Source organism: Tachysurus fulvidraco, chromosome 1, assembly GCF_022655615.1.
Source record: "Tachysurus fulvidraco isolate hzauxx_2018 chromosome 1, HZAU_PFXX_2.0, whole genome shotgun sequence".
Lineage (NCBI taxonomy): Eukaryota > Metazoa > Chordata > Actinopteri > Siluriformes > Bagridae > Tachysurus > Tachysurus fulvidraco.
In genome coordinates this window covers 34,538,866-34,556,027 of record NC_062518.1, presented here as the reverse complement: position 1 = coordinate 34,556,027, position 17,162 = coordinate 34,538,866, and the positions used below count along the sequence as shown (strand labels likewise).

At 38.3% G+C, this 17,162-nt stretch overlaps 1 protein-coding gene across 1 annotated transcript in view; it reads left to right on the top strand.

The window, feature by feature from the left end:
- The window catches only part of adam19a (ADAM metallopeptidase domain 19a), a 75,669-nt gene extending 59,301 nt beyond the window's left edge, over positions 1–16,368 (top strand). Inside the window, exons 12-24 of the mRNA XM_047818738.1 lie at positions 1,967–2,109; positions 2,260–2,437; positions 4,097–4,186; positions 4,608–4,803; positions 5,680–5,788; positions 6,060–6,264; positions 7,452–7,529; positions 9,419–9,527; positions 10,038–10,182; positions 12,416–12,506; positions 12,746–12,988; positions 13,556–13,743; positions 15,851–16,368. Coding sequence (XP_047674694.1) covers positions 1,967–2,109; positions 2,260–2,437; positions 4,097–4,186; positions 4,608–4,803; positions 5,680–5,788; positions 6,060–6,264; positions 7,452–7,529; positions 9,419–9,527; positions 10,038–10,182; positions 12,416–12,506; positions 12,746–12,988; positions 13,556–13,743; positions 15,851–15,905 — 1,830 coding nt within the window. The 3' untranslated portion in view covers positions 15,906–16,368. The remainder of the gene's footprint in view (positions 1–1,966; positions 2,110–2,259; positions 2,438–4,096; positions 4,187–4,607; positions 4,804–5,679; positions 5,789–6,059; positions 6,265–7,451; positions 7,530–9,418; positions 9,528–10,037; positions 10,183–12,415; positions 12,507–12,745; positions 12,989–13,555; positions 13,744–15,850) is intronic.
- The last annotated feature ends 794 nt before the right edge of the window (positions 16,369–17,162 follow it).

Genomic DNA, 17,162 nt, shown 5'->3' with positions numbered 1-17,162 from the left:
TAACTTAACAATCACTCTTTATGGTCATGGTGAGCAGTAAAGCAGACATGAAACCTTTAGGTGGAAGAGCTACAACAGCAGAAGGAAACATGAACCAAGCACAGAAATCTGAGGTTATCATGAGCAAAGACTCGCTAAACCTGGACAGTTGAAGACTGGAAGAAAAAGAAAAAAGTAATCTACAGCAGTCAGGTTTCTGTGCTCTTGATAGCCTCGTGCACCAACAATCCTGCTACTGTAAAAGTCTCAGATATCTCACTTTTTATTCATTCTGATGTTTGACATGAACATTGACTGAAGATCTTGACCTGCATTTGCATGAGTTGTGCTGCTGTGAAATGACTGGCTGATTAGGCAACTGAATAAATGAGCTATATAAGTGAAGGGTGAGTATATATATTAAGTAGTAAAATCTTTACACTTAACATCCATTTCATGTAGATGCTTCTAGAATATAGAATAGAGGCTTTAAGAATATTTGTTGCTTCATGAAGCAGGGTCAGGTACAGTATGTCAAGTCTAAAAGCTTGGTATTTATTGGACACATTACGTATGTGAATCTGAAAGTGTTTTTCAAGGCAAAACCATACATGACATGTTCGAATGCTTTATCCAAGCACTTTGGCTGAAGGAGTGAATCGTAATAGCATGTATTGTACTCCTGCACATGACAATTAAAGTTTGTACTTATACCAAACTGGAGTGGTGCATAAAATCAGTGTTACATTCTCATCATCAAATCACTGAGAGAGAGAAAAAGAGAGAGAGAGTGAGTGAGTGAGTGAGTGAGAGCCTCCTGCGAGTGCAAATCGGACCCATTTCTAACACTTTATTTCCCCAGATATAATCCTTGTTTCTCTTGTATGTTTGTTCAGATGGAAGCAGCATTTACCGACTAAAAAAGCAATCAAGACAACAAATTTTGCAAATGCGCAGTGAAACAATTATTTCACATTTGTTTTCTGTAAGAGGAAGTAGGCTGTTATTGTTTCATATTCTCTGAGGGTATGCTCAACAGAAATGGATATATTATGAGCATTAGGCATGATGAAGCCATCGTACACTCTGTTTCCTCTCAAATGAAATAAGAGAGATTACATTTTTACTTCAACTTCCATATGCTGGGAAACAAGACAAAAGAAGCAGATCAATGCTGAAAATGTAAACACAAGTTCTGCTAGGAAAAGGTCATAGTCTTTTTATTTGAAGCTCTGTTCTATTATTTTTCTATTTAAAATAATAATCACTATATTAATATTATATGTGTTTTATATCGTTACATGTTTACTTATGTACGGTCTTATAAAAATGTACAAACTGATCAAAAGTGTCAAAATTCTATTTAAGTAAAGAAGAGCTTTATAGCCCCAACATCAAATGTCAATTATGGCAGATTTCTTTACGGATGTCTCTTATTTTGTTACTGTTATGGATTGCTAAACAGACAAACATTGTGGGAAGCTTATTTCATGGTGTAGAATGTCCACATTTTTTCTTCTTTGGTGTGAAAAACGAACAAACAAATGAAATGATTACGGATTTACAGGACCAGGCAATGCAGTTCCCCAGCTATAACATCCTCAGAATCCTAAACAGCCCTCAGTCTTTCTACCTCTAATGGACTGTAATAGCACAGGGATATGTTGTAATCTCCACGAGCCTAATCACCATTGACAGCATATTCCAAGTGGCTGCTCGTCCCTGAGCGTCTGCCCCCAGCCCCTGTGACTGCTAATAGCTTATGATTGATGTAGAAATATCTAATGTTCGAGTGCCTGTTTTGTTCAGACTGATTAGAAAATTGATTCACACACATGAAATAAGTTTGCCAGACCACACACTGAAAGCTAAATGCTGAGTGAGAGAGAGAGAGAGAGAGAGAGAGAGAGAGAGAGAGAGAGAGAGAGAGATGTGACTTCCTAACCGAGATGTGACTTTCTAACCACAAATGCTCGAATTTCTGCAGGATCATTCAGACTTGCCCATTGGGGCGGCTGCCACCATGGCTCACGAGATTGGACATAACTTTGGCATGAGCCATGACCATGAAGGTTGCTGTGTGGAAGCCACGGCCGAGCAGGGAGGCTGCGTGATGGCAGCAGCTACGGGGTGAGTGCCATCAAGCTGATCCATTCTGGCCAGCTTCTGTTTCCATATGGAAAAACAGAAATGGCCTAAGGGACTTTGCCTGAATTTGCTCCATCTATGTTTCTTTATCCAACCTCCTGTAATTGCATTGACAATTTGCCTAACCAACAGGCATCCGTTCCCTAAAGTCTTCAGCCGTTGTAGCAAGAAGGACCTAGATAACTATTTCCAGAAAGGAGGCGGGATGTGCCTGTTCAACATGCCTAACATGAAGGACCTGGTGGGAGGGAAGAGGTGTGGGAACGGCTTCGTAGAGGAAGGGGAGGAATGTGACTGCGGAGAACCTGAGGTTAGCACCACACACATTTGTCTTACTATCCTTGTAGTAGGAACTTCCACTGACAATAATTAATGCAGATAATTAATGCTAGGCTTACACCTAAATCTAACTCTGACCTTCATCTTAAAAGCTTCATTTGTTTCTTAAATAAAGCTGCAGATTCTCTAAATAGGCAGTTATTCTTATGGGAAACAGTTAAAAGTCCCAACAAGGTCAAAACTGACGGATATTCTTAACCTTGTGACGGACGATGTTTGGTTACTTGCAAGATAAAAAATAAATCACACACACACACACACACACACACACACACACACACACACACACACACACACACACACACACACACACAGTATGTGTATGCAAGAGAAAAAAGGCAAATGTATGTAATACTTTTTTTTTTATGAGACAATAAATCCAATCTGGTGTTAAAATGTAAGACAGTAAAAAAAACAAAAAACATTTCTTTGGAAATACGGTTAATAGTTTATTGCGTGTTTAATGAGAAATAGATCAATCACACCCTTGTGGCTTTGTAGAAATACAAGAACTAATTTACAAATTTACAAGTCAATTATTCTAAATAAAGAGAGGTGATGAAATCTAAATTTCAGACTCTGATTACAACACTTGTTTATTCCAATATAATGTATGGCTAATTTCTGCGTTTTGTCTTTAAACAATGGGAGCAGATGGGAAAGCTACACGCACTTACTCAAAATATAAGTCAGAAAAAAAGAAACGCAATGAGTGACAGAAATGTGGAGGGGAAAGGAAAATTTCATCTTCCTGCAAGGCTGCAATTGGCAGGTTGTCAGGGCTCATATTATGGATGGATGGTTTACCATCTGCTGTAGGTAGACTTGGGTAGCCATTCCTAATTATACATTAGCACCTGGACTTTTATTAGGGTTGCTGTATACCCTCACTATCCACACTGTGCATTATTGCTAAAAAAAAAAAAAAAAAAAAAGTGTGTTTATTTATTCCATTTACCATTGTGATCCTGAAAGCTACCTGCAGGCTGCGTTAGGAGGAAATGAATGTGCACATTGTTAGAGGTAGCCTACAGCAACCTTTCAACACACCAAACTTATCTGGCTGTTCTACACTCCAGCTTGAGACAGATTTGTCAGCATGGGTCCTGCTATGCATTGTTGTGGGTGTGTTCATTATTCTTATTTAAGCTTTGTCTCTCACCACCTGCTCTTTTGTCTTTGTGGAAAAATTGCCACTTGTGCTAACTTAGTTCAACATTTCTGTATGTGTTTGTGCGTATATATTGAGCTACATTTACACGTTGACCCTTACTGTATAATTAATGGGTGTAAAAGCTCTCAGTCTGTTAGTACCCTTGTGCTTCAGCATCACTACAGTGACATGCATCATCTCTGGCTTTTCACAGGTTTTTTTGTTTACTCTGTCAGAACAATCAGAACTGCCATGTTCACCACCCACAGCTGATGTGCCGGTGATATGAATGTGTGTGTGTTTGGTCTTGAGGTCACTGTGAATAACTCAACTTGTTCTAAGTGACTGAGTGTGTGGGTACAGGGTCACACAGTGATGTGCTTCAGCAGTAGAAGCACAGAGGTGACTTACGTGTGTGTGTGTGTGTGTGTGTGTGTGTGTGTGTGTGTGTGTGTGTGTGTGTTTATCCTCCTACAGGAATGTACGAATGACTGCTGCCACGCTAGTAACTGCACTCTGAAAGAGGATGCTCAGTGTGCCCACGGTGTTTGCTGTGAAGGCTGCAAGGTCTCTGACTGTCATCACACTAGTTCTTTTTTATTTCCTTCCCTTATGCCCTCTCACTTCCTCTAGTCCACATCCTCTTCTGCTCTGAATCACCCTTCAGAGGGTTTCTCTCTCTCTCTCTCTCTCTCTCTCTCTCTCTCTCTCTCTCTCTCTCTCTCTCTCTCTCTCTCTCTCTCTCTCTCACACTCACTCACACACACACACACCACACACACACACACACACACACACACACACACACACACACACACACACACACACACACACACACACACACACACACTTATGATACATTGTGTTCTATTTATTTGTCTGCTCCCATCTTTATTTGTCACTTCTGTCATGCACATAATCCAGTCTGCTTCTAAATGTCCAATAAAGACAAATGTGCCCACATGACCTTGTTCCTCTGTGCTCTCAGCTGAAACAGGCAGGTACGATGTGCCGTAGTGCAGCTGGCTCATGTGACCTCCCCGAATATTGCACGGGTGGCTCACCCTACTGCCCCTCCAACGTTTACCTACTGGATGGCTCCTCATGTCAGTACGATCACGCCTACTGCTATAACGGCATGTGCCTCACTCACGAGCAACAGTGCCTGCAGCTGTGGGGCTATGGTAAGAACACACACTTCATACAATATCAACAGGATGGGTTTTCAGTTCTGTTAATCCTCTAGGCACACATCAAACCTCAGATAAGAATGACACACGTACTCCAATGTTCACACCGTGTGCATGGCAAATTGACAACAACAACAACAACAACAACAACAAAAAAACAGTCGGATATGTAGCCCAATTGCATTGCTGTTAAAATAATGTACAGCAAATATAGAAGAAAGACAGAATTCTACTGAGTTAAATTGGCCTCACTGACTTTACTTGTGGCTTTTGGTTACAATCATAAAATGACAGATCTCATTAATCTGTTATTCTGACTTTGCAAATAGGATTTAATGTCATTTCCTTCTGTTTTCATTTGTGTGCAGAAGTGGGGGAGAAAAAAAAAACCTAAATCAGAGCCTTTTGTCAAAAATCCTCTAGAGAAACACCAATTTGTTCTAATTTGCTCCTTTAATTACGCAGTCGTGGGACTTTTTTTTTCAGCCTCACTGATCAAACACTGGTTGAATTTGCTAGTGGCAGAGCTCTTCTCCAGCTGTCTGTGGGCTTCAGTCCAGTCAAACCGCTAGGCTGACATCAAGCCACAGATCAGAACAGACACGCAATCTGTGTTCACTACGCACTCGCCACTGCTCGCTCTGTGTGCGCGGCACATAACAGTTATTGCCATATTGACACATGCATTATTAATGACGATAGAATCATTTGTTTTTGTAGCGAAATTAGGCCGTCTTATTAAACGACTAAATCTTTAGTCCGGCATAATTTCCTCAGCATGCTTCAATATTTCCAAAATGGATCTGTATTAAGATAAAAGTTTAATAACTTGACTAATGATGATGTGAAACCTGAATGTTATTTGTTCAGGTGCACGGCCTGCGCATGATGCATGTTTCCAGGATGTCAACGCAGCAGGAAACGCTTTCGGAAACTGCGGCAAGGACGCACATGGCAATTATGTCAAGTGCCAGAAAAGGTGAGGAAAATAACCGTATGATTGATGGTTGGTGAATATTCTTTTCTTCACTCTCTTCTTTTAAAACTACTCATACCGTGTTTTTAGTCACATAATGGAGGGAAGCTCAGTAAGCCATTCTCCATTGTACAAATTTTGCAAGTTGCTGTCTGGCAGACAGAATTATTTACTGCAGTTTGGTGATTCACATAATAGATAAATTAGGAGCAGTTTGAGTCCTGTTTGTGAACAGGACTCTTACTCATTGCACTTACAATCTTGTTTCCCACAGCGATGCCAAATGTGGGAAGATCCAGTGCCACAGCGCCGCCAAAAAGCCGAAGGGCACCAACGCCGTGTCCATCGACACCACCATCCGCACAGATGGCATCGAGGTGAAGTGCCGGGGCACATATGTGTACAGCACTCAGGATGGACAGGGGGACCTTCCTGATCCTGGCCTCGTCATGACTGGCACCAAGTGTGGAGAGGGCAAGGCAAGCAGACTGCTAATAATGTCACTCAGATTAGTGAAGTCAGTAGGAATACAGTAGGAGAATCAAGAGTACTAAAATCCTCAATTGTACAAATGTAGGGTTTTATTTCTTGCTAATGTTCATTTTATAAAGTAATAATGAGTTTGATAAGAAGTCTAAAATACAGAATAGCATTTATACAAAAACGATTGAGTATGAAATATGCTTATTTGTAAATAAAACTGAGAATTACAGACCACAGCTCCTTCAGTTTATCTCCTGTTTATGCATTTGGCAAAACCATCGTTACCATTTGACTCACTCATTTGACCCATTTGATTCACGCTACAGCCCTTCTTATTGTGCATTATAAACATTTTGTGTCACTTGTAATTGATCAGCACACGTAACTCTGGATATCTGGAGCTGGCAGAAATCATTAGAAAGGTTACAGTCTATTCTATGTAATGACAGAACAAATGGACATTAGGCTGGTGTGATTTATGTGGACAGGTGATTATTATTCTAGATAACAGAAACATTATCATAAGGTATAACTGATCACCCTGTCAAAATCCATGAATTACAGCAATCTATTCATTTATGGCACACGTCTTCTCCTCCTCTCTCACTTTCTCTCTCTCACACAGACACACACACAAAACCACATTCCAATGTGTTTTAATTCAATTTATACCACAGTTGAATTCTCCATTCTGATTGGACAGACGTTCTGACAGTAGTGCCTCTATAAGGTATATGTATAAGAGCATTAATTCATACTTTATTCTTCTTATAGAAACTGCTCCTGCACCAACAACAGTGAATGAAAATCTAAGTAAAAATTCATTTTCAACCAATGTAAAATGTCAAGCAAATAGTTTTAGTGAAGATATTTATTTACTATGTATAGAAGGAGCCTCAAATAAAAAATAAAAAAAAATTCTATCAAATTGCCAGGGTATAAGAGGGACTAAACACTTCAGAAAATTGTGTTATTGGAAGATTTCCTACAACCACACACCCTGCGATGTTTTTTTTTCTCACTAAATGCTCTTTTTCAGCAAAAAACTACATGTAAATTTAGCTTCTAAAAACCACATGCAAATTAACTTTGTTGTTTATTTGTGGCAGATGATGCATCCTCTATATTGTTTTTTGACACTTGTTTCCATGTTAAAGCTGTTTTTTTTTTTTTTTCAATCCAGGTTTGCAAGGATCGTCGGTGCCAGAATGCTTCTTTCACTGAGCTGGAAGCTTGCATTGGCCGTTGCAATGGTCATGGGGTAAGAAACAAAATGATTATTTTATGTAACTTGTCACCTCTTTTTATGTTACTGGTAAAACTAAATTGAACTTTACTCCCTCAACCGATGGCATTACACTTTAGTATTCATCCTGTCTAAACTCTTCTCAATCCTCGAGTCAGGAATTTCACACCTCTAAATCCTTTAATACCACCCACAGGGTCACTCGCGTTTCTGCCTCTACTGGCACTCTTAAAAGAAGCATTTTCTTCAATTCGACTGGTTTATTTGTGCGTTTTGTGCAAATTGTCCTAAACAGCCTCCAAGCAGTATGAACACCCAACTCCATCTTCCTTAATCCTTTTGCCTTTTCTCTCATTTCCCCCTTTATTTCCATTCTCTCATTTCTTTATTTATCACTTGTTTACTCTGTCAGGTTTTGAAAGGGCAGCCAAACAAGAAAATGCTTGGAAGGTGGATTAGTGACTCAAAAAGCCCTTTCCTATTATTCTTTTTCTGCTTCTGCAATCAGTTGATTCAGCACTGAGCCCGTGGCTTAGAGGTGTGTACAGATCATAAGCAAAATGATCGCTTTTGCAGTACCACAAGCTTTTTCTACTACTATTCTCCAGATTTGGTGTTATATTGAGCATGAAATAGAGTTTGCATAATAAACATTACAATTAGAGCAGAGGGAAATTAATTTTCAATACAAGAGCCCATCAACATGTTATTTTACATCCTTAGACTGTTCTGTGTTAAATAATACGTTTTTTTTTTTCTTTTTTTAAGAAACTACAAAAATGGATTAGGAACATAACACATAAAATGAAAATCCAGGATCCATGAATATGCAGTTTGGAAATGTCACCATGTTCTCTTTACCAGCTTGATAAAAAAACAGTAAATTTGCTCATAATGTTAGATTTCTACGGTTTTTCTTATTTCATATCATCAGTTTATTCAACAGCAGGAAAAACTAACTAACCCATAGCAAGATGCATGATAACTAGTAGTTATTTGAATATAAGAAAGTCAGTTGAATCTGTAAAATTAACATTTGCTCAGTAGTTCAACTCAATCACAAAATGCAAATTAATATACTTCCCTCAATCTGGCAACATATCAGGGGATACACACAATTCAAATGTGCTTGAACAACATATGATTTTTTCTTTGTCAGCATCTTAAGACAATGTGTACAATTAATATTAGTGGGTTTATTTTCTGAAGAAATGTAAGATTATTATTAGTAGTAAGATATGTAATTAGCACAGTATGTCCTGCACCATGGCCGGCCATGTTGGTTTTCATGTTGGTCAGCTGACTAAACAGTCACAGAAAGCAATAGAAAAGCATGTCATGTGACTCAAGACAAACCTAAGTGTAAATGATAAATGATAACAGGGACTGGGTGAAAAACTCTCATGCCCTCTACAGATTGTGTATCTGTTGAATGATGTACTGAGACGGTTTTAAATAAAAAAATAAAAAAAACATCTTGATTTTAATGCCAGTAACCAGAATCAGACATTAAATCTTGGTGCTTGCCAATTTACCTGCCAATTTTTTTTGTCACTCGTCCACATAAGTGTACACAGTGTGCATTTTAAAGAAGAATAGAAAGCTGGAGAAAAATCTGCTGCGTTTATGAAGTGTGTCTGAACACAAAACCCCAGAATTGAGCGAATTCCCTTTTGAGTCCGGTTCCTCTCAGGGTTTCTTCCTCATGTCATCTCAGGGACTATGTCTTTGTCTCTGTTGCCTCTGGCTTGAATCTAAATCAATATCTGGATTTCTGCAAATCTGCTTTGTGACATTGACTGTTGTTAAAAGTTCTACAAATCAAATTGAATGAAACTGAGCCATCAGAGAAAACACAAGATTTCCATTTGTCCTTCTTCAATAAGGTGCTGTTTTGTATGCAGGTGTGTAACAGCAACAGTAACTGCCACTGTAACCGAGGCTGGGCACCACCCTTTTGTGATAAACCAGGGCTGGGAGGCAGCGTGGACAGTGGACCAGTGCAGTATGACAGTGAGCTCAGCTTCATTCATTCACTTCCTCCCTCCAGCTACACCTTCATACGCTAACCTCTTTCTACCCTGTCTCTCAAAAACATTTAGTGATTTTATCTCTTATTTTGTCTCTATTCTATTTAGTCTCCTATCTTCTCCCTTGTGTCGCTTTCTCTCTCACACACACACACACACACACACACACACACACACACACACACACACACACACACACACACACACACACACACACACACACACCTTTCATCAAAATGGCACCATCATTATTGATCTCCATCTTTTCAGTTTTTTCTCTCTTCATGGCCAGTCTCATTGTGACCCAGGTTCAGTTCAGTTCAGTTTCATGTAATGAAAAAATCTCTCAGTAATCTATAATTCAGTATTTTGTATCTCTATATACAGTAGTGCTTTCATGCACTGTATTATTTTTATCCTTAAAGCTCTGCACTTTTCAGCAAAAGTGGTATTTTCTGACTGAAAATTTTGTGTATTTGCTGTGTGCACTTAGGCCAGGTGGGGCTAGTTGTCGGCCTGCTCTTTGCTTTTCTGGTGTTGCTCCCCACTGTTCTCATCGCCTTTTACTGCATCAAAATCAAGACCTCCTATTACCACAAATGGCTCTCACAGAGGGAGACGAGCAAGGCTAACAACAGGTATACCATCATGTAGTGCAATAAAAACGCTCGTATAGAAAGAAAAAATGTCAGCAATTGAAAAATACATAATGGGATTGGCAAGGGTAATAAAATGATGCTGGACACAATGCTTTTTTTTATAGAAGAGAATCAAAGCAAAAGCATACATATTTAATCAAATATGCTCTTTATTGGGTTTTGAGAATGAATAACTAAATGAATGAATGAATCCTTTAAATGCATGGAAGACATTCATATTAATATTGAATGTGAAAAAATTGTTCTATTTCTTTGTCAATAAAGAAAGTCACTGACAGGAAAGTATAAAAAACTTCCTGCTAGCACATCTTTTTCTTTATTGTGTTCTGCAGGACCACATTCTGATGCAAATTTCTAGTCTTAAATACACTTCTGCTATCTTTCTTTAAAAAAAAATATATGAATAATACTCTTCTGATTCATATCTGTATTAGTATTTATTTAGAACACGTCATCAGTTCGAGTTCGTATCATCACGTCATTATCTCTACTCCATATGTCAGTCATTTGACCTTGTATGTTCATTTATATATAAAAAAAGACCCACTTTTCTCGCCATTCTCAGGATTATTATAATCCACATTCTCACCCATTTTGCAAATGCAGTACTAAGGAATGGAGTCATGGGGTTGAGGTTTGTGGGTGTGGCAGCCTTACGCTCAGTATTAAAATGTAGTCATTGTGAAAAGGGCTTGGGTTTGAATGGATACGTAATGACTAGTTGTGCTGCTGTGGTATCATCATTAAAATGATCACTTCTCAATCCATTTAAAGAAAAATTGTGCATCAGTGAATCAAAACAGTGGCTTTTGAAAATGATATACAATTAGATTTCTCCCATAGACAGGATATTTAACTCCAGCTGCGTAAAAGAATAAGGTAATAAAAAGCATGATATTAATCTGTATGAAAACCTACTCTGATATCCATCATTTCTGATTTGGGCCGAAAATGCTGTTCTTTTAGTAGAAAAAAAATAAAGTTGAAAAGTAGTAGAAAATATAAATTATATATATATATATATATATATATATATATATATATATATATATATATATATATATATATATATATATATATATATAAATTAAAATGATATATAATTATATATATAAATATATTTATATATATGATATATATTTATATATATGATATATATTTATATATATAAAATATAAATTATATATATATATATATATATATATATATATATATATATATATATATATATATATATATATATTTTATATATATATATAATTTTTATATATGTATAAAAGTGTAAAAAGCTCTGGGGTTTATTAGATTTAACCTTTCATGTATCTTTTCAACTACATGCCTCTATTTAGCTTCTGACAAATAAATAATAGAGACTCTCTTCTGACCTCCGGTACAATGATTACAGCCGTTCGGCCCACGGCTAGTGACGCAGATGGTGTTTGAACACAGGGGTGAGACAAAAGGGAAAAAGGCCAAATGAGTAGAAACGACTGGATGACTAATAGCCACTGCTGAGTTGTTTTTTTCCCCTTATAGTTAGGGATAAAATCGTTTGCTCGCTAGAATGTAGTTAGAAACTAGGGGAAGTAGCTTGTTTATATTGAAGTAGGCTGACTTTAATTGGTTATATCCGCAAAGCCGAGTTATAAGAAATGGAACAGGACTTGGAAGTTTCACAGTCAGCAAGTCAGCAAAGTGTCATTATGGCACTGTGAATTCGCTCAGCGGGTCTTGGAAGGAGGTAATATAAGGGCAATTTTGGACTAATATTGGTTTAAAATAACAGAGACAAATTGGAAATGTCACATCCCCTGCTCCCACTGCATTGTCTTTATACTTGTACTTGTATAATTAGAATAAAGTTTAACATACTCTAATCTAAACATCTTTAAAAAATCTGGGAAACATATAAAGATGTTGCAGACATTATACCATTACTCGCTTGTGACTGTGAAAACTAAAAATGGACTAGAAATGTTCTCAACATTCTTTGTCTTTTGAACATCTGTTCTGATTAGTGTTTTTCCTTGGACTTCTGCTTAGCTGTAATATAAAAAAAAAGTAATACAATTTAATAAAAAATAAATCCTCATCAAAATATCTCTGCATTTTCAGAGAGCACAAAAACAGACCGAATGCCCTTCAGAGTTACGCTTCTATTAAGTACTACATTTTCTATTGAAGAGAGTCATGTGCTATTTTATTTTACCAGACATGAAAGTTCCATGGGGAAGAATGGACACTTAAACCCAGCTTTCCATCTGAAGGTAGTGGGACCGTCCAACAAAAGCTCCAATGTTAAGGTACAGAGGACCAGACATTTAAAATCACTGAACAAAAAGTCTTCTTCTTCTTCTTTTTATTATTATTATTATTATTATTATTATTATTATTATTATTATTATTATTATTATTATTATCATCATCACACATTTATGTAGTTACTAATTTCTATTTAATATAGATGATGTTGTTAATAAGTTAATAAGTGTTGTATTGAACAATAACTTTGACCAATTTACGTTCACTTTTGTCTTTGCAGCTACCTCATACAAGTAAGGAAGTGCTCCCTCTGCGACCAGGCCCCATCTCTAACGGCAGCCAGCCGGTCAACATCGTCCGTCCCCTCCGTCCCGCCCCCTCCCCCCACCTTCGAGATGTCAAAGTGCCTCGGCCTCCTCCTCCCTTCAGCAAACCTCTGGAGGAAGCCAAGTGCAGTCCTACTGCTGCCAAACTCAGTCCTCCCAAGAAGCCTTTGCCCCTCAACCCCACACGCAGCCCAGTGGTAAAATCCGCAGCCTTCACACTTCCTCCTTTATGTTTACAGAGAGATAAGCACTTTGGCACAAACACCCAAAGATTACTTTACCACTTGTATCCTAAGATAGAGTTAAGCTTTATTAGTTCCAGCTCTACTTTAGCACATTCGGTTTATCTGAGAATCATCAGGGCCTTTATGAATTGAACCAGATGCAGGAAAGCAGGGAAAATCTGTGTAGGGCAAATGTTGTTAAAAACTCATCACATCAGAAGAGCATGTTGCACTTGTGCAGCAGTGATTTATGAGAAGTTATGACGGTGGGTTGTTTATAGCAGGATGGCTGGATCTGATTTGCATCTCCCATAATTATGAATGTTGACAATAAGCAGATGCAGGTCTTTGTGTCTGCATTAGTATGCATTTGTTGGTGTGCTTTTTATATCCCAGTTGCTTAGCAGGATGTCATTGATCAACATGGTGTTTGGGGGCACATGATATAATTTAGTACAATTATTGGTGCAGTTGTTTATTGTAGGTGTTCTGTGTCAGTTTAATGCCTTTCTCTTAATCTGTTTTTTCCTCTAATCCCAGATGGCATTAGAGCTCCAGCCGAAGCCTTCCCCCATACCCCCACAGAGGCCTCTCCCTGTGAGCCCCAGTCGCGGAGCCCAGGCCAAACCTTCCAGTGGAGCTGGGGGGTTGCTGGTGATGATGCCCCCTGCGGTGGGCCCCAAGCCAGTGGGCAAGGTCACCGCCATTCCCCCTCTCAAAGCACTCAGGTAGGAAAGCCTCAGCATACCAGAGTTAATGGATATTCCAGAAATCTATTCTAGCAGTTAAGTAATGCAAACTGTACCTCACATGCCAATGTCCCTGAGTCCCGGCTCTCTAGCTCTGGGGCGTGCAATTAAAATTCCTTTCTTAAAAGCTTCATGTCAATGACATCAGTTATCTGTGATTAACCACTGGTGATTCATTTAAATCTATAGATAAGACCCATTTCATTTGAAGTTTTGATGTTTCGTTTCACAGTGGCACTTCACATAATGCATACTTCTCTGTCCACTCGTAATTAAAGCTGTTTTTGTTATCGACTTTTATTTTTAACAAGCCACATAACAAGAAATGTCACCCTCTGAGCCTCCAGCTGAATAATTTACATAAATGCTACAGCGAAACAGAGAATCTGCTGCAGATCCACAATAGTTCATGTTTAGAAAACTGGCTAAACTACAGATCTTTTTTTTTCATACGTTGATCCGCTCTGCTACAGTATATTTCAAGTGAATGGATCAAAGCTCTAAAATACTTTCCTGGGTCTGTATCAAGACCATGGATCTCCACGTGATGACCCATGCTCTAGATTTTTATATATATTCAGATTAAGTGCGACATTTTTCCTGTAACATTTAGAGACATTAGAGAAATTGAGGCCAGTGTTAGCTCCTGGGTTGTATTTCCAGGAACCTTTTTAGTGTCTTCTGACTGCTACAACTTGCTGTACTGAACATCGCTAATTGGCCATATGCAAGCTTCAGGAATGCTACTCTTATTCATGGTTTTAAAACCTCTGATTAACCTGTATAATTACTAAAATGTGTTTAAAAGCTTATCAGTAAAGCCAGACCTTTCTCCCCATGCTTATATTTAAACACAAGTAGCAGTTTATTATTCATGCTTCTAGTGACATGCTTCTTCCAGCAAATGGCACACGTTGCAGTTTTCCCGTTTACTGATATGTCGCAACCATCACAGTGTTTCACTTATGTTTACATCCTGCTTCTGTTTTCTTTGCTTCATGTGAGAAATGTAAAATTATCCAGGAAATGGCTAGTTCTCATTGGTTTAGTTTTGAAACATGTTTTTGTTCCTCAAAAAGTATTTGCAGAACCTTGGCTGAAACGCAGGAGTTTGATTAATCTCCTGTATTTATTTTATATTCTTTCAGTGCACCAAAACACCACTGAACAGGTTCAGATAACCCAGAGTCAATGCTTTATTATAATCCTCACGTCAGTTTGTTATCTTCTAGCACAAAAGCAGGCGGTATTAACTAAAAAGAAACATCGGCACCTCTATTCAAACCTTTGGCTGATCTTTATCCTTCCACATGTCCATCGATACAATCCTCAGAGCTCCGTCGCCACTGCATATAGAGCTAAAGCGCATAGATAAGACTGCTTTGCGTCTTCCCGTGGAGGATTGAAGCTGTGTGTAGAAGCTGCCCTCTCATACGGAAGGAGCAGCTTTCGCCGTTCCTACATCCAAACCTTAGTCACTAGTAAAGAAATTGAAAAGCAAATCTCATATCAGTGCAAAAGGCACTGACTCCATCAACAGTGTGCAATGAAATATGAATTAGGCTTTGAACCAGCCACTGCAATTCATGATCAGCGGAATCATGACCCAGAAAAATCAACCACACGCTGTGAGAACAGGATTTTATTCTGATAAGCTTGTTGGGACATCCATTTTGTCTTTGGGGGATATTTACATGTGGCGGTACACACAGTGCGTGATTATTATTTTGCCTCAGTTGACATGGGAATAAACAGGATGAGAATGAAAAGAATGGTTGAGTTCAATCAGAGACAAGGTTGGCATCTGAAAGACGAACAATAATCACATCCTTCACCTCAAGAGCAAATCTAGGAAAGAAATTAGAGAGTGTGCACACACTTAAATCCTTTATAAAGTAAATACACAGGATTGCACCATTTCAAATAGCAGCTTTAGGAATGAGTAATTAATTTAAAAATGAACAGAATAGTATCCATGTTAGTGGTAGGAAGGATATTTATTAAAGTGTTTACATTTTAATAAAGTCAGTTTTTCAATAAATAAAACATACAAATGTTGTTTTCCTATGTTTTTGTTCCCTCACAGGCCGGTTCCAGGACCCAAACCAAACACAGTCTCGCAGTCCCCTTTCAGAAAATGACCTTCATAGGAACAACTTTAAAGACAGCAGCCAGCCTATTTGCACTATATAAAGGCCTTCATTGGGAGATTTGTAGTTCTTTTGAAAAGCAGGGGACAAATGTACGGTGCTATGGCCAGGACATTCTAGGCCTCGATTATATAAGCCTGAGTACAATCCAGCCCAGTGTCTGAGGGGACAGGATTTTGCATGGATCAAGATGCAGATTTAGACAAGATGCTTCTTTTGAGGCATCACATTGCCAAAACCTTAATTATTTTAATTTTTGTTTTCTTGTACGAAGTGTTGTTGTTTTTTGCCATCATTGTGTTTACATTTTTTATTACTCTATTATTAATTGTGAGTTAATTTGCCAAAGAATTTGTCTGAATGTCAATCTAATGTGTCCTTCGCTGTATGTATTTTTGCATTTGTTATATAAGATGCACCATTATAGGTTTTTAATTAAAAAAAATGTGTTGTAGTTGTTTATGAAGCCGCTTTTTTTTGGTTATTTTTAATTATAAAGACATTTGAAACTGTATAAAGCACGTGTTGGAGTCTAAGATGTTTTTTAATTAATAGGTGACATGTCTAATAGGAAGTGAAGCAGAACAAAAAAACAATGATGGTGACTTTTTCTGAACACACATTTGCAAAAACACTTCACAAGTAGGCAGGCATGCATGCTGAGCCAAAGCAGAACTCCAGCTTCAGTTCCTCAGAGAAAAAACAAACAGATAAGAATAACTGAGCATGTAAGGAGCACCGGGAGGAGCTGTGCATCGCACAAACTCGCTCCATAATGGATTCCGCCGAATATAAAATGAAATTTCTACAAGCCATCATCTTATCTCTCCAGAGAGTAATGTATTTGGAGAGCACGAGGCTTCGGAGTGGTCCGGTGGGACTGCTTGCTATGGGCACACACATGAGAGATTTATTGACACAGACATTTTCCAAGCCATTACCAAGACGCCCAAACAGGCCCCAAGGCAGGACACTGTGTTAGTGATGTGATCTAAGTGAAATATGGTCTGTTTGCTGAGATGCTGGATACTAATCATAGGATAAAAGAAGCGTGATTCAGGAATAGGTGCTAAGAAGCGTCACTTCATAAAAAGTCAGCATAGCTAAAATGGATATGTGTGGACGCTAACCAGAGAGCTACGAGGGGGCATAAAAGGTAAGAGTGTGAGATAAAAGTCAGAGGATGCACAAGATTTTTTGACCTGGGTCTGTATCATCCATTTAAGTGAGGGGTCAGTAAACATAAAG